At 43.6% G+C, this 26,463-nt stretch overlaps 1 protein-coding gene across 2 annotated transcripts in view; it reads right to left on the bottom strand.

The window, feature by feature from the left end:
• The window catches only part of LOC149428759 (NACHT, LRR and PYD domains-containing protein 3-like), a 66,960-nt gene extending 40,503 nt beyond the window's left edge, over positions 1-26,457 (bottom strand). Inside the window, exons 1-4 of one of the 2 annotated variants that reach the window (XM_089667037.1) lie at positions 26,384-26,457; positions 23,081-23,246; positions 19,083-19,148; positions 10,327-12,037 (exon numbers count right to left, since the gene is read on the bottom strand). In XM_089667037.1, the coding sequence (XP_089523163.1) occupies positions 10,327-12,037; positions 19,083-19,148; positions 23,081-23,102 (1,799 nt within the window). In that variant the 5' untranslated portion in view covers positions 23,103-23,246; positions 26,384-26,457. Of the gene's footprint in view, positions 1-10,326; positions 12,038-19,082; positions 19,149-23,080; positions 23,247-26,383 lie in introns of those variants that run through there. The other variant, XM_089667036.1, reaches the window with a different exon arrangement.
• Positions 26,458-26,463: the final 6 nt, after the last annotated feature.

Below are 26,463 nucleotides of genomic sequence, written 5' to 3'. Positions count from 1 at the left end.
CATTCACAGTGCAGGGAGGAAAAAGTATGTGAACCTTTGGACTTAATAACTGGTTGACCCTCCTTTGGCAGCAATAACCTCAACCAAACGTTTCCTGTAGTTGCAGATCAGACCTGCACAACGATCTGGAGTCATTTTGGACCACTCCTCTTCACAAAACTGTTTCAGTGTAGCAATATTCTTGGGATGTCTGGTGTGAATCGCTCTCTTAAGGTCATGCCACAGCATTTCAATGGGGTTGAGGTCAGGACTCTGACTGGGCCACTCCAGAAGGCGTATTTTGTGCTGTTGCAGCCATTGTTTTGTTGAATTACTTGTATGCTTTGGGTCATTGTCCTGTTGCATCACCCATCCTCTGCGGAGCTTCAGTTGGCGGACAGACGGTCGTACGTTTTCCTGCAAAATGTCTTGATAAACTCTGGAATTCATTTTCCCATCAATGACAACAATCCGTCCAGGCCCTGAGGCAGCAAAGCAGCCCCAAACCATGATGCTCCCTCCGCCATGTTTCACAGTGGGGATGAGGTTTTGATGTTGGTGTGCTGTGCCTTTTTTTCTCCACACATAGTGTTGTGTGTTCTTCCCAAACAACTCAATCTTGGTTTCATCTGTCCACAGTATATTTTGCCAGTAGTGCTGTGGAACATCCAGGTGCTCTTTTGCAAACTTCAAACGTGCTGCAATATTCTTTTTGGCCAGCAATGGCTTCCTCCGTGGTGTCCTCCCATGTACTCCATTCTTGTTTAATGTTTTCCTTATTGTAGATGTGTCAACAAAAATGTTAGCATGTGCCAGAGATTTCTGTAGGTATTTAGATGACACTCTGGGATTCTTCTTTACCTCATGCAGCATTCTGCGCTGAGCTCTTGCAGTCATTTTTACAGGACGACCACGTCTAGGGAGAGTAGCAACAGTGCTAAACTTTCTCCATTTGTAGACAGTCTGTCTTACCGTGGACACATGAACATCAAGGCTTTTGGAGATACTTTTGTAACCCGTTCCAGCTTCATGCAAGTCAACAATTCTTGATCGTAGGTCTTCTGAGAGCTCTTTTCTGCGAGGCATGGTTCACATCAGACAGTGCTTCTTGAAACCAGTAAACCCAAAACAGGTGTGTGTTTTTTAAGGGCAGGACAGCTGTCAGCAACACATCCAATATCATCACACTGATTGGAGTCAAGTTTGGCTCACTCCTGGCTCCAATTAGCTCTGGGAGAAGTCATTAAGCTAGGGCCTCACATACTTTTTCCTCCCTGCGCTGTGAATGTTTACATGTTATGTGCAATTAAAGCATGGCAACATCTAATGTTTGTGTAGTATTATGTTCAGCAGACTGTGTTCTTCTATTGTTGTGACTTAGATGACGTTCAGAGCACATTTTATGCCCAATTCATGCAAAACTCCACGTAATCCCAAGGGGTTCACATACTTTTTCTTGCAACTGTAGATCACATTATAAATCTCCAGTGAATATTATTTCATATGAAAAATGTTACAATGGAGAGATGACACCAACATTGTCATCCATGTGTAGGGATGGTGATATCTCCATACACAGCATGATCACAGAATACCACTGACATGGCTCATGTTGTGCTGTATTCTCCTTGAGTATGCAGCATGAATCATATTGGCATGCAGTGTGCACCAACAGCATTTTTTAATGGCGGGCATCGTGATTGACGTTGGATCAACTTCGGGGGACATTTTTAAAACTTTTGTTTTTACTAAAGGACTTGACAAAGACTGTCTCCTGTCATTTATACACTAAAAAGTAATGGTGGGTTAAAGCAGCGCTAGGTACAGTGAAGGAAATGCGTATTTGCTCCCCTGCTGATATTTAATGTTTGCCCCTCACAAAGAAATGATCGATCTAAAAATCGAACGTTCGGTGTGTTGTAACACTGAGAGACAGAATAGCAACAACAAATTCAGCAGAAATGCGTCTAACAAATGATTACTGATCTGCATGTTCATGAGGGAAATAAGGATTTGATCCCCTTCACAAAACATGACTTAGTACTTGGTGGCCAATCCCTTGTTGGCAATCACAGAGGTCAGACGTTTCCTGGAGTTGGCCCCCAGGTTCGCACACATCTCAGGAGGGATTTTGGCCCACTCCTCTTGGCAGATCCTCTCCAAGTCATTAAGGTTTGGTGGCTGACGTTTGGCAACTCGAACTTTCAGCTCCATCCACAGATTTTCAATCGGATGAAGGTCTGGAGACTGGCTAGGCCACTCCAGGAACTTAATGTGCTTCTTCTTGAGCCGCTCCTTTGCTGCCTTGGCCGTGTGTTTTGGGTCATTGTCATGCTGGAACACCCATCCACCACCCATTTTCAATGCCCTGGCTGAGGGAAGAAGGTTCTCACCCAAGATTTGATGGTACATTGCCCCGTCCATCATTCCTTTGATGCGGTGAAGTTGTCCTGTCCCCTTAGCAGAAAAACACCCCCAAAGCAGAATGTTTCCACCACCATGTTTCACAGTTGGGATGGTGTTCTTGGGGTCATAGGCAGCATTCCTCCTCCTTCTCCAAACACGGCGAGTTGAGTTGATGCCAAAGAGCTCGATTTTGGACTCCTCTGACCACAACACTTTCAAGTCCTCCTCTGCATCATTCAGATGTTCAGTGGCAGACTTCAGACGGGCCTGGACATGTGCTTTCTTGAGCAGAGGGACCTTGCGGGCACTGCAGGATTTCAGTCCTTGTCGGCGTAGTGTGTTACCAATTGTTTTCTTGGTGACTGTGGTCCCAGCTGCCTGGAGATCATTGACAAGATCCTCACGTGTAGTTCTGGGATGATTCCTCACTGTTCTCATGATCATTGACACTCCACGGGGTGAGATCATGCATGGTGCACCAGACCTGGGAGACTGACACTTGTTTTGTGTTTCTTCCATTTGTGAATGATTGCACCAACTGTTGTCACCTTCTCACCAAGCTGCTAAACCATAGTTTGGTAGCCCAGTCCAGCCTTGTGTAGGTCTACCATCTTGTCCCTGACATCCTTGGACAGCTCTTTGCCATGGTGGAGAGTTTGGAATCTGATGGTTTGATTGCTCCTGTGGACAGGTGTCTTTTATACAGGTAACACAATGAGATTAGCAGCACTCCCTTTAAGAGACTGCTTCTAATCTCAGCTTGTTACCTGTATGAAAGACACCTGGGAGCCAGAAATCCTGCTGAATGATAGGGGATCAAATCCTTCTTTCCCTCATGAACATGCAGATCCGTCATCATTTGTTAGACGCATTTCTGCTGAATTTGTTGTTGTATTCTGTCTCTCAGTGTTACAATACACCGAACATTCCATTGTTAGACCGATCATTTCTGTGTGAGGTGCGAACATTCAACATCAGCAGGGGAGCAAATACGCATTTCCTTCACTGTAGATAAGTAATCTGCTAGCATAAAGGTCAAACCTCAAATCCTTATAAACATCAACAATAGTAAAACGCAGCGCTAATAAACTAATAAATAAAATGATAATAATTTTTAAACAGTAAAAACGTCGCTGTGGAGCGCTAGGGATATTCATGAAAGTAGCATCTTGATATGACGCATAAAGTGCAATGGTGACACAAATATATAAAAAGTCCAATAAAACAAATATGGGTGAATTCGGTGACTCCGGTGGATGGAAAAACGAGTATATATTGCACTACCCTTTCTTTCTTTTTTTTTGTGTATGGGTAGCGGTACCATGTACCCCATATTCATTCACATGGGTGGGGGACAGGATCTGGGGGCTCCCTTGTTAAGTAGGACTTCCAGATTATGATAACCCGTAGACACCCACAACCAGGGGCGGACTGACCATTTGGAAACTCGGGCACTGCCCGAGGGCCCAGGGTCAGTAGGGGGCCCTATGAGATGCCCCTGGTACCTTTTTCATAGGCTTTTTTGAGTTTGGGCAAAGACACAGGGGCCCCATGATCCCCTATTGCCCAGGGGCCCCTTGAGTTGTCAGTCCACCCCTGCCCACAACCACGGTTGTGGGGAAGAGGCCCTCATCCCCATCAACATGAGGATGAGGTGCTTTCGGAGGCGGAACCCCCCTGCTCCAAAGCACCCCCTCCCTGAACCACATTGGGCCACATGCCCTCAACATGTGTGGGGGGAGTGCACTTGCCCGTCCCCTCTTTCCTGAACTGTCAGGCTGCATGTTCAGGTAAGGATCTGGTATGAATTTTGTGGGGACTCCATGACATTTAAGAAAAAAATGTTGGTGTGGGGGTTCCCCTCAAAATCCATATCAGACCCAAAGGGCTTGGATGGGGGGGGGGGGGGGAGACCCCACGTGTTTTAAAAAAAAATATTTTAAATTGCCTGACAATGCCGGCAATTCTTTGTACATTCAGCTATCAGCGGGGATCCCCACTGACAGCTGAAACATTAAAGAATGTTTTTAGTAGCTGTGCGGCATCTTGCTCCATACTCAGATGCCGCTTAGTGAATTGTCCCCTCTGTTCGAAGTTTGCGGTCGAACTCTTGTAACGTTCGACCACAAACTGAACAGGAGGGATGTTAGGTCTATCACTATACATCCTTATCAACTGTCCTGGATTTGCTGGGACAGCCTCCATTTTTTACTGAGTTGTCCCATGATGGCCCAGGATCAAAGTGGGGCCGAACCACAGATAGGTGGATACAAGTCAGTGGTCCAGTGAGAATTGAAGAAGCCGGTCCACAATCCAGAACACCAGTTTCTGCCACCCCAGTATGCAAGCTGCATGGCTGGCTTAGCCAGGGCCACCGATAGGGGTTCAGGCATTGCTCCCATGATGCAATAGACCAGCAAGAGCCAGTAGCTGTCTGATGGTGACCCTAGCTTAGTTTGGGGACTCCTGTATGGATTCCCTCATCCTCTGCCCACCATAGATACAGCATTCACACCAAGCCATCAAGGCTGCTGAATGCAACGCCTTATCCTCTGCACTGCACAGATCTTTATAGAGCATTCACTGAGCATTACACCAATTCTTATTGGATGGGGGGTGCTAAACTCTTGGGTTGGGTTGAGATCTTGACCCCACATGGCCTGGCGTTTTCTTTGGAATACAAAAGGAAATTGGCTGTGGAGCTAGGCGTGGAGCTGTGGAGCTAGGTGTGGAGCTGTGGAGCTAGGCGTGGAGCTAGGCGTGAAATAGACTCTTGGCTAGTCTCACCAATCACAGGTCCTTTGTTGACTTTGGTGTCTGCTGGGGGGGAAGAATCCCTCCAAAATATCCTGGAATGATTAGGGTTTTTATTGGCTAACACCACATATGATCACTTCTAGTTAGTGAACCAAGTCTCTAGCCTGAGGAAGAATTTTAAAATGCGTTGGGATAATGACAGTAAATATATTTACGTTTTTGCAGCAAAAGTTGGTTCTACGAATTATTGACTCTGAATACAAATGCACGTCACACTTTTCAAATATTTGTAAAAAAAAATGTTGAAAACCATTTTTCATCTTCATTCCATTTCACAATTATGTGCCACTTTGTGTTGGTCTATCACAGGGGTCTACAAACTGTGGCCCTCCACCTGTTGAAGTACTACAAGTCCCATCATGCCCCTACCTCTGGGAGTCTTGCCTGTGGCAGTCAGGGTCTCCCACATGGAAGAAAATATATTTTAAATATATTGTAAAAATATTCTACAAATATATTGACATATATTCGAAATACTACAATTTTGGCAGCATTCAATATATATATATATTGGATGTCTCCAACCTATGGTCCTCCACCTGTGGAAGTACTACAAGTCCCATCATGCCTGTGCCTCTGGGAGTCTTGTCTGTGGCTGTCAGAGTCTCTAACATGGAAGAAAATATATATTATAAATATATAAAAATATAATTTTTAATATATTTTAAATATATTGTAAAAATATTCTTCACAAATATATTGACATATATTCCAAATACTACAATTTTGCATTATATATATATATATATATATATATATATATATAGTATGTTGAAATGCATTTTTATTACAAAATATATGAAAATATTTTTAAAAATACATTTTCAAATATGCTGTATGTCTTTAAAAGAATACATTTAATTTAAATTTTTGGAATACATTTACAAATAAATGTAAAAATATATCTTAAAATTACTTTCTTATATGTTAAAAAAATCTGAAGAATATATTTTTAAAAAGTATATTTGTAAAAATGTTTTTCATATACTTTGTAATATAGAAAAAAAAACGCATTTCAACATGCAGTATATATATATATATATATATATATATATATATATATATATATATATAAAAATAAATATAAATAAATAAATATATATATATATATATATATATATATATAGGCCAAAATTGTAGTATTTCATTGACATATATTTTAAATACTACAATTTTGGCCGTATTCGATATATATATATGCTGTATGTCTTTAAAAGTACATTTAATCTACATTTTTGGAATGCATTTACAAATATATGTAACAATATATGTTAAAATTACTTTGTTATGTTAAAAAAAATCTGAAGAATATATTTTTAAAAAGTACATTTGTAAAAATATTTTTCATATTTTTTGTAATATAGAAAAAAAACGCATTTCAACATGCAGTATATATATATATAAAATAAAGGCCAAAATCGTTGTATTTCATTGACATATATTTTAAATACTACAATTTTGGCCATATTCAATATATATATATTGTATGTCTTTAAAAGTACATTTAATCTACATTTTTGGAATGCATTGACAATTTTATGTAAAAATACATGATAAAATTATTTTTTTATATATTAAAAAAATGTGAAGAATATATTTAAAAAGTATATATTTTCAAATATTTTGTAATATATAAAAATGCATTCCAACATGTGTGTATATATATATATATATATATATATAAATATATAGGCCAAAATTGTAGTATTTCATTGACATATATTTTAAATACTACAATTTTGGCCGTATTCAATATATATATTGTATGTCTTTAAAAGTACATTTAATCTACATTTTTGGAATGCATTTACAAATTTATGTAAAAATACATAATAAAATTATTTTTTATATATTAAAAAAAAGTGAAGAATATATTTAAAAAGTATATATTTTCAAAAATATTTTTCATATATTTTGTAATATATAAAAAATGCATTTCAACATGTGTGTGTATATATATATATATATATATATATATATATATATATATTAAGACCAAAATTGTATTTTTTTAAAAATATATTTCAAATATATTTTTCTTCCATATGGGCTTGCAAGGCCTCATGGGACTTGTAGCTCCTCAACACCTGGAGGGCCATAGTTTGGAGACCCCTGGTCTATCACATCGAATCCCAATAAAATACATTGACGGTTTTGGTTGTAACATGAAAAAATGTGGAAAATGTCAAGGGGGAGGAAGACTTTTTCAAGGCTCAGTATATGCAGTCATATCTGCACACACACATTAGGCCACGCCCCCTCTCCATCGCCACATGCAGTGCACACTGTCCAATATTTCACAAGCTGCTCCAGGTGAGGTTGGGCCCCACACTTCACAATCTCATCTCCTTTGTTCGCTCAACTCCTCTCCACCCAAGCAATCAATTGCATCAGCCATAGGAATGCGGCACAACGAGATGCAAAACAATAGCCAGCAGGGACACATTCTGGTGTGACATGTTCCACATTAGGCAAAATACTTTCTCTTTGAAGGTGCAAATGATATCCAAAAAGAACTTGTTCCCAGCAGCTATTTTACTAAAGGATGATTATTCTGCATCTCTGCGTGAGACGTTCCTGATCCTGATACATGCAATGCACTCTACTTCAGCCCCAACGTGTCTAGGATTGCCACCTCATCCCTTTAACCTCTTCCATACCGGGCACTTTTACCCCCTTCCTGCCCAGGCCAATTTTCAGGTTTCAGCGCTTTCACACTTTGAATGACAATTGCGCGGTCATGCAACACTGTACCCAAACTAAAATGTTATTTTGTTCACACAACTAGAGCTTTCTTTTGGTGGTATTTAATCACCGCTGGGGTTTTTATTTTTTGCTAAATTGACAAAAAATCCCCGAAACTTTTGGAAATAAAACAAGTTTTTCTTTGTTTCTGTTAAAAAAGTTTGTAAATAAATAATTGTTCTTCATATATTTAGGCCGAGATGTATTCTGCTACATGTCTTTGGTGAAAATAACCCAAATCAGTATTTATTATTTAGTCTGTAGGGAAGTTATAGAGTTCACAAACTATGGGATAGATCTGAAAATTGCTCAGTCCTGAAGTACTGACAGCCAATCTAATTTGTTGAGGTCCAAGAATGTCAGAACAGTACAGATATCCCCAAATGTCAGAACAGTACAGATATCCCCAAATGTCAGAACAGTACAGATATCCCCCAAATGTCAGGACGGTACAGATTTCCCCCAAATGTCAGGACAGTACAGATATATCCCAAATGTCAGGACAGTACAGATATCCCCCACATGTCAGGACAGTACAGATATCCCCCAAATGTCAGAACAGGACAGATATCCCCCAAATGTCAGAACAGTACAGATATCCCCCAAATGTCAGGACAGTACAGATATCCCCCAAATGTCAGGACGGTACAGATATCCCCCAAATGTCAGAACGGTACAGATATTCCCCAAATGTCAGGACAGTACAGATATTCCCCAAATGTCAGGACGGTACAGATATCCCCCAAATGTCAGAACGGTACAGATATCCCCCAAATGTCAGAACGGTACAGATATCCCCCAAATGTCAGGACTGTACAGATATCCCCCAAATGTCAGGACGGTACAGATATCCCCCAAATGTCAGGACTGTACAGATATCCCCCAAATGTCAGGACGGTACAGATATCCCCCAAATGTCAGAACAGTACAGATATCCCCCAAATGTCAGGACAGTACAGATATCCTCCAAATGTCAGGACAGTACAGATATCCCCCACATGTCAGGACAGTACAGATATCCCCCAAATGTCAGAACAGGACAGATATCCCCCAAATGTCAGAACAGTACAGATATCCCCCAAATGTCAGGACAGTACAGATATCCCCCAAATGTCAGGACGGTACAGATATCCCCCAAATGTCAGAACGGTACAGATATTCCCCAAATGTCAGGACAGTACAGATATTCCCCAAATGTCAGGACGGTACAGATATCCCCCAAATGTCAGAACGGTACAGATATCCCCCAAATGTCAGAACGGTACAGATATCCCCCAAATGTCAGGACTGTACAGATATCCCCCAAATGTCAGGACGGTACAGATATCCCCCAAATGTCAGGACTGTACAGATATCCCCCAAATGTCAGGACGGTACAGATATCCCCCAAATGTCAGAACAGTACAGATATCCCCCAAATGTCAGGACAGTACAGATATCCCCCAAATGTCAGGACAGTACAGATATCCCCCAAATGTCAGAACAGGACAGATATCCCCCAAATGTCAGGACAGGACAGATATCCCCCAAATGACCCCTTTTTGCAAAGTAGACAGTCCGACGTATTTCATAAGAGGCATGGCGAGTTTTTTGAAGTTGTAATTTTTTTGTAATCATTTTTCGGAAAATGAAGAAATTAAAAAAATGATTTTCACAATTTTTTTTACATACTGTCACCAGTGCAGTACAGCGTCATCATGTAACTGGCATGGCGGTGATCAGGGACACTGACTGGTGACAGTACAGAAAAAAAACTGATGTTTAAATTTTTTATTACTGTACATTTTTTTAATCTTTTTTTAAGATTTCTTTTCATATTACAATATGACCAAAGTAGTATAATGTTACCATAGTAACATTGTACTACTTTGGGGAAGTGAGCAGTATTTTTTTCCACAATTTGATTGCTTATAGCAAAGAATTTATTTGCTATAAGCAAGCATTTACCTGAATGAAATCGATTAATTCAGGTTTTTTAGTTGTGATTAGCTGTGATTTGGCCACAGCTAATCACATGACACAGATGGGTTGTGATTGGCCTAGCTTGTGCATATGATCACTGTGACTATTTACAGCTAGACACACTTGTGTACAATGGATGGCATGAAAGGAAGCCATCCATTGTATATAACTGTCATATGACCTGCAGTTATTGGTCACAGCAGGTCACATGGTACTGGCAATGGGGCCAGTACACAGATCTGTCATCGGCCGTGTCCAAGGTACATGGTCGATGACAGATCTCACAACAGCACGGCCCTGTGGGCACGCACAAAGCACGATCTGGGAAGGACGTCATATGATGCCCTCCGGGAGGGATGAGAGGTTCTCCTGGCCGTCATTTCACTATAGGCTGGGTGGCAAGTGGTTAATACTTACTTCAGGCACTTGATGGTATGCAGAGCTGGAATAAGTTTCTTCAATCCTTCACTTTGAATATTACATGACGCTAAATTTACTTCTTCTGTCTCTCTGCAGGATTGAAGGATAAAAGACAGCACAGAGCAGTCCAGAGGGCTGAGGGGGACACCAAAAAAGTCAACTTTTTTTGAACCAAAACACTGTTCCACCAAAGCCTTATTCCTGCTTTCATGGAGACAGTAGAAGACATTAAGAAGTTCCCTCTTGTCTTGTGTAGATCTCTCTGGTTGCTGTTCTGCAATTTTCTCCTGGATCCAGGTGATGACATGTCTGGCAGCCTGGGTAGACAATTCTCCCACGTGAGACTTTAGCATGGATCTAGTAGAAGAGTCTGAGAGACCGCAGAGGAAACAGAAAAATATCTCAGCACGGCCATCATTGAAATATCTTGCCCCAATAAATGTTTCCTGTAATTTGTCAGCATTATAGTCCATAAAATACACTAAAGCAGCAAAAAACTCCTGAAGAGTGAGATGCAAGAAGGTGTAATCTACATCGGGGGGCTGACCAGATTCCATCACGAAAGAAGAAAAGAGATGTTTATCATTTTTCACCTTGAATGAGTCCAGATGAAGCTTATCAAATACAGTCATGTGGTATAGGACTCCATGTTCTGCCATCCAACCAATAGATGTCAGCAGTTCCCGGGTAGTGCAACCATCATCTTTATTCTGGCTGTGATTGGCCAGAATGTTGGAGACAAAAGTCACAAAGAGTTGCGTTACCGTTTTAGGCAGCGATGCCATCAGTTGATCGGTGTTTGTTGGTTGGGATTTGAAGCAAATTGATAACACTGTACAGATGATCCAGCAGTATGATGGGATATAACAGAAAGTGTACAGCGTGTCGTTCTCTTGCACATAATGAAAAGCCTTTTCTGATAACTCATCATCTCCAAAGAAATTTTTAAAGAAGACCAGTCTGTCTACATGAAAAAATCCCATGATCTCAGTTGTTCTCTGGAAAACACTAGTATCAATGGATGCCAGTCTGGTTGGGCGGCTGGTCATCAGTACAGAGCAACCCTTAAGAAGACTCTGCCTTGCCAAACTGACCACAATCTCACCAAAATCTCTTCTCATTTTGGGATTGGACAGTTCGCTTGATCTAAAATCCATCTGGTGGATACTTTCATCTAAGCCATCAAAAATAAACAGAAGTCTCTCTGGATATTGTAAAATATTTCCAATCTGACTCTCCAGATATGGATATTGTCGGAGAACCATCTCCTCCAAGCTGACTTTTCCCAATCTATTAAGGTCCCGGAATCTGAAGTTGAAGACAAAAGCAAATCTCTGGTAGAGTTTTTCTGTCACCCAGTCATAGACAAACTTCTGTATCAGTGTGGTCTTCCCTATTCCTGGCACTCCGCTCACCATTACTGCATTTGGTACACATTGGGACTGGTGGCTCCATCGGAACAGCTTGTTGGGCGAAATGTGTTCCAGTCGAGATTTTGTCTCCTTCAAGCATTCCTCATGTTTTACCCCGGTCTTTATTAGCTCATTCTTAGGACGCTGCCTGAACTGATTGGTGGAGACGACAATCAGGTTCACGTAACGCTCATTGATCAGGAATTCTTGTGGTTCCAACGTAGTTCCTGGTGGTCTGTGCTCCACTAGAATCTCAGTCATCGCCATCAGATGTTGTTTGTGCTTTTTCTGAATATCTGGGAATATAACAGAAATATTTTTTTGACTCGGATTTAAAAAAAAAAGTGGAGAATGCAATGTTTGACACTAAAATTTGTCACAATCCGGCCATGAATGAATTTAAGTATAAATCATACATCACTCGTAAGAATAAAGCGAACATATCTTGGTTTGGTTCAAGGCTTGTTCAGCGAGCATCCACATTCAGTCAATGGGAATTGACTGTTAAAAATCAGTTATGGACATTTTCTTGGTCAATAGGAAATGGTTATGGTCAAACAAATGACATCCAGGGCTGAGCACAGCCCTAGGGAAATGTACCAAAACGAAAAAAAAAAAATTGGGGAGGAGCATCAATTTTAATAATAGTTAAAGGGTGTGATGGGAGTCACTTTTGGTGGGGGGCCCATGGAACACAGCTCACTTTAGAGGGGTGGGGAGACCCCTGTCTCAGTTCCCCATATCCCTATTATGTGTAAGTCACCCTGTGCCTGTTAGGGGCACAGGGTGATGTCTTAATATTGGGGTGGGGGGTTGTGGATTGTTTAACCATTTCAATACCGTGCAATTTTACACCTTCCTGCCCAGGCCATTTTTCACGTTTCAGCGCTCTCACACTTTGAATGACAATTGCGCGGTCATACAACATTGTACCCAAACTAAAATTTTATAATTTTCTTCACACAACTAGAGCTTTCTTTTGGTGGTATTTAATCACCGCTGGGGTTTTTATTTTTTGCTAAATTAACAAAAAAACAAACAAACCAAAAATGTTGAAAAAAAACACGTTTTTCTTTGTTTCTGTTATAAAAGTTTGCAAATAAATAATTGTTCTTCATAAATTTAGGCCGAGATGTATTCTGCTACATGTCTTTGGTGAAAATAACCCAAATTAGGATGTATTATTTAGTTTGTAGGAAAGTTATAGAGTTCACAAACTATGGGATAGATCTGAATATTGATCAATCCTGAAGTACTGACAGCCAATCTAATTTCTTGAGGTCTAAGAATGTCAGGACAGTACAGATATCCCCCAAATGTCAGGACAGTACAGATATCCCCCAAATGTCAGGACAGTACAGATATCCCCCAAATGTCAGGACAGTACAGATATCCCCCAAATGTCAGGACAGTACAGATATCCTCCAAATGTCAGGACAGTACAGATATCCCCCAAATGTCAGGACAGTACAGATATCCCCCAAATGTCAGGACAGTACAGATATCCCCCAAATGTCAGGACAGTACAGATATCCTCCAAATGTAAGGACAGTACAGATATCCCCCAAATGTCAGAACAGTACAGATATCCCCAAATGTCAGGACAGTACAGATATCCCCCAAATGTCAGGACAGTACAGATATCCCCAAATGACCCCTTTTTGCAGAGTAGACAGTCCGACGTACTTCATAAGAGGCATGGCGAGTTTTTTGAAGTTGTATTTTTTTTGTCATAATTTTTCGGAAAATGAAAAAATAAAAAAAATTATTTTCACTATTTTTTTTTTTACATACTGTCACCAGTGTAGTACAGTGTCATCATATAACTGGCATGGCGGTGAACAGGGACACTGACTGGTGACAGTATGAAAAAAAATATATATATATATATTTTTTTTTTTATTATTTTTAATTTTTTATTACATTTTTTTTATTTTTTTTTAAGATTTACTATGACAAAAGTAGTACAATGTTACCATAGTAACATTGTACTACTTTGGGGAAGTGATCAGTATTTTTTTTTTTACACAATTTGCTTATAGCAAAGAATTACTTTGCTATAAGCCAGTATTTACCTGAATGAAATCGATTCATTCAGGTTTTTTTTTTTTTTGTGCTTAGCTGTGATTTGGTCACAGCTAATCACATGACATGTGCATGTGATTAGCTGTGACCATTCACAGCTAGGCACTAGCATACAATGGATGGCATGAATGAAGCCATCCATTGTATACAACTGTCATGTGACCTGCTGTGATTGGTCACAGCAGGTCACATGGTACCTGCAACGGAGCCGGTACTCGGATCTGTCATCGGCCGTGTCCGAGGTACACGGCCGGTGACAGATCGCTCTGCTGCGCGGCTCTGCATTAGCGCAAACTGCGCATGTGCGGGAGCACGCCAAATGGCGTGCACCCGGAGTGCAGAGACACTTTTGAAGCCGCCAAACGGCCATTGGCCGGGCGGCTAATGGTTAATGTGGTTGCATCCCATTGTTCTATTGTGTGCCTGGCTTGGGAACAAACTATTATGGGATGTATGTGTTTATGTGTATTGGCTTGGTCGGGGGAGGGGTGTCTTCAGCAGCCCTCCCTCCTGATGGGACTGTCTGTTGGTGTGTCTCTTGTTACTAAAGGTAGATTGCCCCGCCCTGTGTCATTATGCAGGGAGGGGGGATTGTTCCCTTGAATGTATATATCTTGTATCTGTGTTAAAATAAATTAGTCTACTTCCTGGTTTACTTCAAGACTGGTGACGTCTAGTCTTGTATGGTCGGCTGTGGTGTCTGTTGTCGTTGTTCGGACGGGGAAGCGGTATTATAACGGAAGTACCCAAGCGCAGTCTGGGGTCAGTTCCATTACATTAAACATAAATCATACATCACTAGTAAGAATAAGGCGAACATACCTTGGTTTGATTCAAGGCAGGGGCGGACTGACAACTCATGGGGCCCCTGTGTATTTGCCCACACTCAAACCACACCCAACAAAAGCCTATAAAAAGGTACCAGGGGCATTTCATGGGGCCCCCTACTGACCCCGGGCCCTCGGTCAGTGCCCGAGTGCTCGAATGGTCAGTCCGCCCTTGGTTCAAGGCTTCTTCAGTGAGCATCCACATTCAACTTAAGTCAATGGGAATTGAATGTTAAAAATCAGTTATGGCCATTTTCTAGGTCAATAGGCAATGGATATGGTCAAACAGATGACATCTAGGGCTGAGCACAGCCCTGTGGAAATGTACCAAAGCAAAAAAAAAAAAAATGGGGAGGAGCACCAATTAAAAGTAGTACATTTCTGTAAAAACATGCCTCAGTGATGCTCTTAACCTGCCGTTGAAGTGGTGCATCTGTATAATGTATACAACACCAACATTTACATAGGAAAAAAAATGCTGTTTAGATTGACAGTAAATGACTTCTTCGGATGGAGAATCCCTTCACCTATACCAAACCTTTATGGGGGCTGCCATAAATGTCAACTGGGTAACCACTAGCAAAGTAAAAAAAAAAGGTCATCTCTATATTTGGTCAATGACATAATTTGGGATACTCCGCCCCCTTGTTTATACTTAGCTGTCATCCACGGAAGCTGTCCTTCTTGGGTGAGGATCATGTCAGTGTTTTTTCTGGTAGGCCAGTGGGCATTGTTCCTCATGACTGACATGGACTTGCATCACTCAACCACACGATGGTGGACTTTGTGGCAAATATTTTCTTTAGTTATTTAATAAAAAAGCTTAAAAATCAAAAACTGTCTCTGTTTTTATTTCCTTTTTTTCTTTTTTGTGAATGAGTAGGGGTACTGTGTAGCCCTTACTCATTCACACGGGGGGGGGGGGCAATATCTGGGTGACCCCGTATTGCTAATGCTTACAGATTTTGACAAAGCGATGCACAACAGATTGCCAACATAACCGGACCAGGGAAGACACCCTTGTCCTCATGAACAAGACAAGGTACGCTCCCATGTTGAGGGTAAATAGTTTGCTATGCTTCAGGATGGGAGGACCACATGCCCATTCTCCCTACTTTGCTGGCCAGCCAGGCTTCATATTCAGGTAAGACAAGGTACGCTCCCATGTTGAGGGTAAATAGTTTGCTATGCTTCAGGATGGGAGGACCACATGCCCATTCTCCCTACTTTGCTGGCCAGCCAGGCATCATATTCAGGTAAGACAAGGTACGCTCCCATGTTGAGGGTATATAGTCTGCTATGCTTCAGGATGGGAGGACCACATGCCCATTCTCCCTACTTTGCTGGCCAGCCAGGCTTCATATTCAGGTAAGACAAGGTACGCTCCCATGTTGAGGGTATATAGTCTGCTATGCTTCAGGATGGGAGGACCACATGCCCATTCTCCCTACTTTGCTGGCCAGCCAGGCTTCATATTCAGGTAAGACAAGGTACGCTCCCATGTTGAGGGTATATAGTCTGCTATGCTTCAGGATGGGAGGACCACATGCCCATTCTCCCTACTTTGCTGGCCAGCCAGGCTTCATATTCAGGTAAGACAAGGTACGCTCCCATGTTGAGGGTAAATAGTTTGCTATGCTTCAGGATGGGAGGACCACATGCCCATTCTCCCTACTTTGCTGGCCAGCCAGGCTTCATATTCAGGTAAGGATCTGGTATACAATTTGGGGGTAAGGACCTCAGAGTTTTTTTTTTGCATGGAGTAGCCCTTAAATTAAGAAGGCACTTACCGCTTCCCTAACAATCATTGACAGCGGAATAAGAAAGAATCTGTCATATGGAGTAGTGGGAAGAAATCCAATCCAAAGATGGACGCCCGAACAGGCAAAATTGGTTTGAACTGAGAGTGCACCCGTAATCACTAAGTCTCATGCACATTTTACCACTACCATATTAAATAGGACTGGATGCTTGATAAGCAGGGCAGGCTTGGTTCAAACAGGGTATAGCAGGCAGCAAATTGTAAATCCTCATCTTGGTTCCTGAGAATCAATAGAAACAATAAATGTTCTGAATGGACATATGACCATTACAACACTGAGCCACCTTATGTGCTTATACACTCATCGGTCCCTTTATCGGGTACACCTTGCTAGTACCGGGTTGGACCCCCTTTTGCCTTCAAAATTGCCTTAATTCTTCATGGCATAGATTAACCCCTCGCCTACCGGGCACATATACCCCCTTCCTGCCCAGGCCAATTTTCAGCTTTCAGAGCTGTTGCACTTTGAATGACAATTGCGCGATCATGCAACACTGTACCCATATGAAATTTTTAGCATTTTTTTGAGACAGATAGAGCTTTATTTTGGTGGTATTTAATCACCTCAGGGTTTTTTTTTATTTTTTACTAAACAAACCAAAATTATTAACATTTTGTAAATATGTGATTTTTCTCCTTCACTGATGTGCGCTAATGAGGCTGCAGTGATGGGCACTGATAGGCTGCACTGATGGGCACTGATAGGTGGCACTGATGGGCACTAATAGGCTGCACTGATGGGCACTGATAGGTGGCACTGATGGGCACTGATAGGCGGCACTGATAGGCTGCACTGATGGGCACTGATGAGGAGGCACTGGTAGGTGGCACTGAAGGACATTGAAAGCCATCACTGATGGGCACTGAAAGGCAGCACTTATATATGGCACTGATAGGCGGCACTGACTGGCACTGTTAGGCGGCACTGATAGGCAGCACTGACGGGCACTAATAGGTGGCACTCATGCTCACTGATAGGCAGCACTGATAGGTGGCGCTGACTGGCATTGATAGGTGGCACTGAAAGGCAGCTCAGATGGGCACTGATATGTGGCATTGATGTGCACTGGTATGCACTGATATGTGGCATTGATGTGGCACTGATGGGCACTGGCAGGTGACATTGATGAGCACTGACAGCTGGCACAGATGGACACTGACAGGTGGCACTGCTGGGGCTACACTGATCATTAGTGTCCTGATGATCAGTGTACATGTCCCCTCTGAGGAATGCCGATTACCGGCTCTCCTCTCCTCTGTCAGCGTGACAGCTCGTAAGGAGAGAAATGCCGATAACCGGCTTTTCCCTATTTACATGATTGGACACAGCTGATCACATGAACGAGGCGACGTCTTTGGCTCTTTCTGTTGATCAGTGATCCTGTGTGCGAGGGAAACAGCGCACCGCCGATCGCCGCACTGCGTGACTCCGCGCAATTAGAGTGGGAGGACGTCATATGACATCCTCCCAGAACGAGAGAACCGCCTTGCACCCCTCATTACTTTATATGATGGGCGGGAGGCGGTTAAACAGGGTGTTGGAAGCATTCCTCAAAGATTTTGGTCCATATTGACATGATAGCATGTCTTTCTATCACCTGGAAGCAGTCTGCCCATTCTTCTCTGACCTCTGACATCAACAAGGCATTTTCCTCCACACAACTGCCGCTCACTGGATATTTTTTCGGACCATTCTCTGTAAACCCTAGAGATGTCTGTGTGTGAAAATCCCAGTAGATCAGCAGTTTTTGAAATACTCAGACCAGCCCATCTGACACCAACAGCCATGCCACATTCAAAGTCACTCAAATCCCCTTTCTTCCCCATTCTGATGCTCGGTTGGAGCTTCAGCAAGTCGTCTTCACCACATTTAGATGCATAAATGCATTGAGTTGCTGCCATGTGATTGGCTGATTAGAAATTTGTGTTACCAAGCAATTGAACAGGTGGACCTAATAAAGAGGTTTGTGAGCGTATATTGTAATGATAGGAATTTAATGAGCCATTTCACAGCAATGTGCTTTTTGGCTTGAAATTATTAATATTATTATACATGATTTCTATCGCGCCAACAGTTTGCGCAGCGCTTTACAAAATCAAGGCAGACATTACAGTTACAATACAGTAGGGATCTGAGGGCCCCGATCGTTAGCGGTTACAATCTAAGAGATCAAATGAAAAACGTAAGCATTCTGGCTTTGATATACTGCAGACCAGGGGCGGACTGACCATTTGGAAACTCGGGCACTGCCCGAGGGCCCGGGGTCAGTAGGGGGCCCCATGAGATGCCCCTGGTACCTTTTTCATAGGCTTTTTTGAGTTCGGGCAAGGACACAGGGGCCCCATGATCCCCTATTGCCTGGGGGCCCCATGAGTTGTCAGTCCTCCCCTGCTGCAGACATACACTCCGGAACTGCGTATAACCGGTACACCCATATCTTTCATTTATAAATTGTCAGATCCGGTCTAGAAGCTCTCAATGAAGTAGAAGGTACAAATGGAGTGCAAAAATTCCAACACCGCCACCAAGAAAGGGGACCGCATGGTCTCCAAAATGTCAATGAAAAGTGATGGTGTGGGATTGATCTTTGCCCATGTTTTATTTACCTGTCATCTCCGGAATTAGTGAGCGTCCAAATTCATCCATTAAAATCTGCTCCACCAGATGCTCACCTGCGGAGAGAAATATAGGATCATGAGTCTGATTGAAAATGACCTATCACATCAAACTACACGTAAGAATGATGTCCAAATAACTATGGCATATAACTAATGTTATGTTACATTTACCAAGAGTTAGGTGGGTGAGTGAGTGTCTTGCTTCTTACCTCTTCCAACACAATTTGGCCACTCTCAACCACATTTACATCCTTGTTGCAGGACAATGAGAGCTTGTCCACTCCATGCCCATTGACTGGAGGTGGCAGGCCCATGCTGAGCATTCCATTTTTTAGGCAGCAGGTCCCTCCAGCTGCCTCCTTCACTGGATTGGGCTGCAGCTACACACCCTTGTCCCTGGCTGCTCTACTCTGATTGGTTGCATATTTCTGGTGCCAGATCTTGGCATCACAAAGTCCAAGGCTCTGGCCTTCTGATAGTGTTTGCCACCTAGTTCCTTTCCTGTTCTGCCCAGCCTGCTGTGTTACCTGTTGTTTGGATACCTCGTTGTTGACCCCTGCCTTGTACTCAGACTACACTTTTGGATTACCTCCTGAGCTTGACCTCGTATTATGCCTGTCCTCTACCTGCATTGACGTCAGAACTGTTTATTGAGTTATGCTTGCACACTATCTGCTCTGACCTTGGAACTCTCTACTGGATTACTCTTGCCCACTACCTGCCATGACCTCAGAACTGTCTACTGGATTACTCTTGCCCACTACTTTCCCTGACCTCAGAACTGTCTACTGGATTACTATTGCCCACTAACTGCTCTGACCTCCGAAACTGTCTACTGAATTACTCTTGCCCACTACCTGCCCTGACCTCAGAACTGTCTACTTGATTACTCTTGCCCACTACCTTCCCTGACCTCAGAACTGTCTACTGGATTACTCTTGCCCGCTACCTGTCCTGACCTTGGAACTGTCTACTGGATTACTCTTGCCCACTACCTGCCCTGACCTCAGAACTGTCTACTGGATTACTCCTGCCCACTACCTGCCCTGACCTCAGAACTGTCTACTGGATTACTGTGGCCCACTACCTGCCTTTACCTCGGAACTGTTTACTGGATAACTCTTGCCCACTACCTGCCCTGACCTCAGAACTGTCTACTGGATTACTCTTGCCCACTACCTGTCCTGACCTTGGAACTGTCTACTGGATTACTCTTGCCCACTACCTGCCCTGACCTCAGAACTGTCTACTGGATTACTCCTGCCCACTACCTGCCCTGACCTCAGAACTGTCTATTGGATTACTGTGGCCCACTACCTGCCTTTACCTCGGAACTGTTTACTGGATAACTCTTGCCCACTACCTGCCCTGACCTCAGAACTGTCTACTGGATTACTCTTGCCCACTACCTGCCTTTACTTCGGAACTGTTTACTGGATAACTCTTGCCCACTAACTGCCCTGACCTCAGAACTGTCTACTGGATAACTCAAGCCCACTACCTGCCCTGACCTCAGAACTGTCTACTGGATTACTCTTGCCCACTACCTGCCCTGGCCTCAGAACTGTCTGCTGAATTACTCTTGCCCACTACCTGCCCTGACCTCGGAACTGTCTACCGGATTATTCTTGCCCGCTATCTGCTTTGACCTGCTTTTGACCATTTACTGGATTACCTTTGCCCACTCCCTGCCCTGATCTTGGAACCATTTACTGGAATATGTTTGCCTGCTACCTGCCCTAACGTTCAACTGTTCCAGGATTCCACTACCAGCCATGAGGCTATGGGTACCCTTCATTGTCTCATTTGCTTAGTCCCAGTGCCATCTGGCCAGGAACTATAGCATTATTTTTAAGATCTGGGGGCACACAACTACCAGGAGGCCTACTTTCCTTATAGGAACGGGGGGCTGCTATAGGCAGAAGAAACTCTCATCAGCTATATTTCCTGACCTAGGCATTATTATTATACAGTATTTATAAAGCGCCGATAGTTCGCTCAACGCTGTACATTACAAAGAGGGACAGAACATGTGACAGAACAATACCAATACATTGCAAAACATGAGGGGATTGAGGGCCCCGCTCTTTGGAGCTTACAATCTAGGAGGGAGGGGACAAGCTGTTCATCACCACAAGTCACAGTAAAGTTCTCCATATGCAGTTTACTCAGGAGCCATATGCCTGTGATCTGACTGTTCTGACATATAATGACCATATGTAATTCTAATGCTAGTAACGATGACATCTTCAGTTTCCAGTCAGTTACAATTTTCTAAAACTGCTAAAAAATGTAGAGGTTGTTTCTGTATAATGTAACAGTAAGAGGTCTGTTTATAAAAATATATATACTATGCAAATATCTCAAGCATTCATTCAGCTTTCACAAAATAATTTTGTATCTTGCCCATTATGTTTATTTTCTATGATTGTCAGCTCCATCTACTGGCCATAATGCAGTATTTTCATGAAATACCTCCATCAGGAAAATATCACATTATAGCCATTATATGGAGCTGATGACTATAGGAAATAAATGTATTCGGCAAAATATGGTGAATATTCGTGACAGATGAGTGAAGTTTTTATAAATAGACCCCTAATTTCCAGATGGATCAGTAACTTCTAAATGTGCTTATCGTTGGAGAAAATAGTAGAAAATGTTTGTGTTAATAAATACAGTATACTGCTTTTCTAGTGATTTATATGCAGGAAAAGGGAACAAAAAAGAGGAACACAGAAGGAAAGTAATGAAAGCGGAGAGCACATTTACAGTCACTGGTCACTTTATTAGGTACATCTTGCTAGTGGCAAGAAAATCTCCCCCACGCCATGACACCACCACCACCAGCCTGAACCATTGATACAAGGCAGGATGGATCCAACACACCATGACACCACCACCACCAGCCTGAACCATTGATACAAGGCAGGATGGATCCAACACACCATGACACCACCACCACCAGCCTGAACCATTGATACAAGGCAGGATGGATCCACCACACCATGACACCACCACCAGCCTGAACCGTTGATACAAGGCAGGATGGATCCACCACACCATGACACCACCAGCCTGAACCACTGATACAAGGCAGGATGGATCCACCACACCATGACACCATCACCACCACCACCATCCTGAACCATTGATACAAGGCAGTATGGATCCACCACACCATGACACCACCACTGCCAGCCTGAACCATTGATACAAGGCAGGATGGATCCACCACACCATGACACCATCACCACCACCACCAGCCTGAACCATTGATACAAGGCAGTATGGATCCACCACACCATGACACCACCACTGCCAGCCTGAACCATTGATACAAGGAAGGATGGATCCACCACACCATGACACCACCACCACCAGCCTGAACCATTGATACAAGGCAGGATGGATCCACCACACCATGACACCACCACCATCCTGAACCATTGATACAAGGCAGGATGGATCCACCACACCATGACACCACCACCACCAGCCTGAACCATTGATACAAGGCAAGATGGATCCACCACAACATGACACCACCACCAGCCTGAACCATTGATACAAGGCAGAATGAATCCATGCTTTTATGTCGATTACGCCAAATTCTGACCCTACCATCTGAATGTCAAAGCAACCAGTTTGCCCATTCTCCTCTGACATCAACAAGGCATTTTCATCCACACAACTGCCGCTCTTTGGCACCACCAACCATGACACGTTCAAAGTCTCTTAAATCCCCTTTCTTCCCCATTCTGACGCTCAGTTTGAACTTCGGCAAGTTGTCTTCACCACGTATAGACGCCTAAATGCATTAAGTTGCTGCCATGTGATTGGCTGATTATCAATTTGTGTTCCCATGCAATTGAACAGGTGGACCTAATAAAATGAGTGTATATTTTACTAAAACATAAGAATGATTTGTATCAATGAATACAATATATTATGACAATTTTGATTAAAAACAATAGTCCTGTTACCTGTCTGGCTAATCTCTTCCATAACAGTCAATAAATTAGGATGATCTTTCTGTAGTGTATAGAGACATTCCCAGAGTCCAATCACAGCTTCTCTTCCCAGATCCTGAATATCTTTGACTAAGGCGCTTGAGAAGAAAGGAGGGTGCTTTTCCAATGTCAGGTATTTCTGGAAAAAAATATTTTTGTTTGTATAAATTAAAATGATGTTTTCATATTTTATACTGTAGTGCTTACTCCTGAAACAATCACTGGAAATTTGCCCAGGGTCTTCCTGTTCTGTTTCTCCAATCTAAGCATTGATAGTGTGATCTCTGTAACTTACAGTTGTGATGAGATAGCGATAACTTCAACCTCAGTTGGATACCACAGGCAGTGACTCGATCGATAAGACACCTTGTAGATCTTGTGAAGTTTACTCCATAAACTGAGAGAATCTTACAACAATGAACATTCGATAGATCAAAAGATCATAATGTGTCCTGCTTCATGACATGAGGCTAGAGCTGCAATGCACATCTGGGAAAGGGGGTGGAGCTATCTATACAGCATTAACTAAACCAGAGGAAAGGGAGGAGCAGAGACAAAATATAGAAACACTTAAAGGCATATGACAGTCATGTGAAACGTGACACTTCCCCAGTGTATTGCCTCGCAGCCAGGAACAAGATCTCAGCCATGCTTTTCCTCAATGACCAGTTTAGGGATTGTTGTTTTTATTTCTGGAGAACTTGGAAAGGGGTGCGAGAATTGAGTGGGATACTCCAAAAACAGTAAGTATGAGCAGGATGAGGACAGTGAACTCCTTTCTGTAAAGCTGAAGCAGAAGTCCTTGCATATAGCAAACCGTGGACTTTGTAGTAGAAAAAGCTAAAGTGTTCCTAAACCCCAGACCCTGCACTCACTATATCCGCTCTCCCCGGACCCTACATTCATTATAACTGGTCTACCCAAACACCGCATTCACTATATCTGGTCTCCCCAGACCCTGCATTCACTATATCTGTTCTCCCCAGACCCTGCATTCACTATATCCGCTCTCCCCGGACCCCGCACTCACTATATCCGCTCTCCCCAGACCCCGCATTCACTATATCTGGTCTCCCCGGACACCGCATTCACTATATCCGCTCTCACCGGACCCTGCATTCACTATATCTGGTCTCCCCGGACCCTGCATTCACTATATCTACTCTCCCAGGACCCCGCATTCACTATAACCGCTCTCCCCGGACCCTGCACTCACTATATCTACTCTCCCCAGACCCTGCATTCACTATATCTGGTCTCCCCGGACCCCGCATTCACTATATCCGCTCTCCCCGGACCCCGCATTCACTATATCCGCTCTCCCCGGACCCCGCATTCACTATATCCGCTCTCCCCGGACCCCGCATTCACTATATCCGCTCTCCTCGGACCCTGCATTCACTATATCCGCTCTCCCCGGACCCTGCATTCACTATATCCGGTCTCCCTGGACCCCGCATTCACTATATTTGCTCTCCCCGGACACCACATTCACTATATCTGCTCTCCCCGGACCCTGCATTCACTATATCTGCTCTCCCCGGGCCCTGCATTCACTATATCTGCTCTCCCCGGACCCTGCATTCACTATATCTGCTCTCCCCGGGCCCTGCATTCACTATATCCGCTCTCCCGGACCCCGCATTCACTATATCCGCTCTCCCCGGACCCTGCATTCACTATATCGGCTCTCCCCGGACCCCGCATTCACTATATCCGCTCTCCCCTGACCCCGCATTCACTATATCTGCTCTCCCCAGACCCCAGATTCACTATATCCGCTCTCCCCGGACCCTGCATTCACTATATCTGCTCTCCCCGGACCCTGCATTCACTATATCTGGTCTCCCCGGACACTGCATTCACTATATCCGCTCTCCCCGGACCCTGCATTCACTATATCCGGTCTCCCCGGACCCTGCATTCACTATATCCGCTCTCCCCGGACCCTGCATTCACTATATCCGGTCTCCCTGGACCCCGCATTCACTATATTTGCTCTCCCCGGACCCTGCATTCACTATATCTGCTCTCCCCGGGCCCTGCATTCACTATATCTGCTCTCCCCGGACCCTGCATTCACTATATCTGCTCTCCCCGGGCCCTGCATTCACTATATCCGCTCTCCCGGACCCCGCATTCACTATATCCGCTCTCCCCGGACCCTGCATTCACTATATCGGCTCTCCCCGGACCCCGCATTCACTATATGTGCTCTCCCCGGACCCCGCATTCACTATATCCGCTCTCCCCGGACCCCGCATTCACTATATCTGCTCTCCCCAGACCCCAGATTCACTATATCCGCTCTCCCCGGACCCTGCATTCACTATATCTGCTCTCCCCGGACCCTGCATTCACTATATCTGGTCTCCCCGGACACTGCATTCACTATATCCGCTCTCCCCGGACCCTGCATTCACTATATCCGGTCTCCCCGGACCCCGCATTCACTATATCTGATCTCCCCGGACCCCGCATTCACTATATCCGCTCTCCCCGGACCCCGCATTCACTATATCTGATCTCCCCGGACCCCGCATTCACTATATCTGATCTCCCCGGACCCCGCATTCACTATATCTGCTCTCCCAGGAACCTGCATTCACTATATCTGCCCTCCCAGGACCCTGAATTCACTATATCTGGTCTTGCAGGACCCTGCATTCACTATATCCGGTCTCCCCAGCCACTGCATTCACTATATTCGCTCTCCCCGGACCCTGCATTCACTATATCCGGTCTCCCCAGCCACTGCATTCACTATATTCGCTCTCCCCGGACCCCGCATTCACTATAACTGGTCTCCCCGGACCCTGCATTCACTATATTCGCTATCCCCGGACCCCGCATTCACTATATCCGCTCTCCCCGGACCCTGCATTCAGTATGTGTCATTATGCAGGGAGGGGGGATTGTTCCCTTCAGTGTATATATCTTGTATCTGTGTTAAAATAAACTAGTCTATTTCCTGATTTATTTCAAGACTGGTGTTCTCTAGTCTCGTATGGTCTGCTGTGGTGTCTGTGGTCGGGGTTCGGACGGGGAAGCGGTAGTCTAACGGAAGTACCCAAGCGCAGTCTGGAGTCGGTTCCGTTACAGATGGGCATAAACTTCAACCTATCCCAATGGTCCCAGAGGTCACCTAGACTAGAATTTTCAGAATTCATGAAATCTGAACATGGCGCTCAGCTCTAACTAGTTTCATGTAGAGTTTCAATATACTCGTGTAATTTACTGTAGGGCACATAGGTTGTAGAAATGTCTTTTTCTTACATCTGTGTTTAGCACTTTGCGGGATTTAAGTTCTACCAGGACGGCAAGAGGACTCAAGTTGTCCAGGATGTAGATCAGAT

Source organism: Staurois parvus, unplaced genomic scaffold (genome assembly GCF_062004578.1).
Source record: "Staurois parvus isolate SC_StPar_1 unplaced genomic scaffold, SC_StPar_1.0 ptg002980l, whole genome shotgun sequence".
In the NCBI taxonomy this organism is placed as follows: Eukaryota; Metazoa; Chordata; class Amphibia; order Anura; family Ranidae; genus Staurois; species Staurois parvus.
This window is presented reverse-complemented; position numbering and strand designations above follow the sequence as displayed.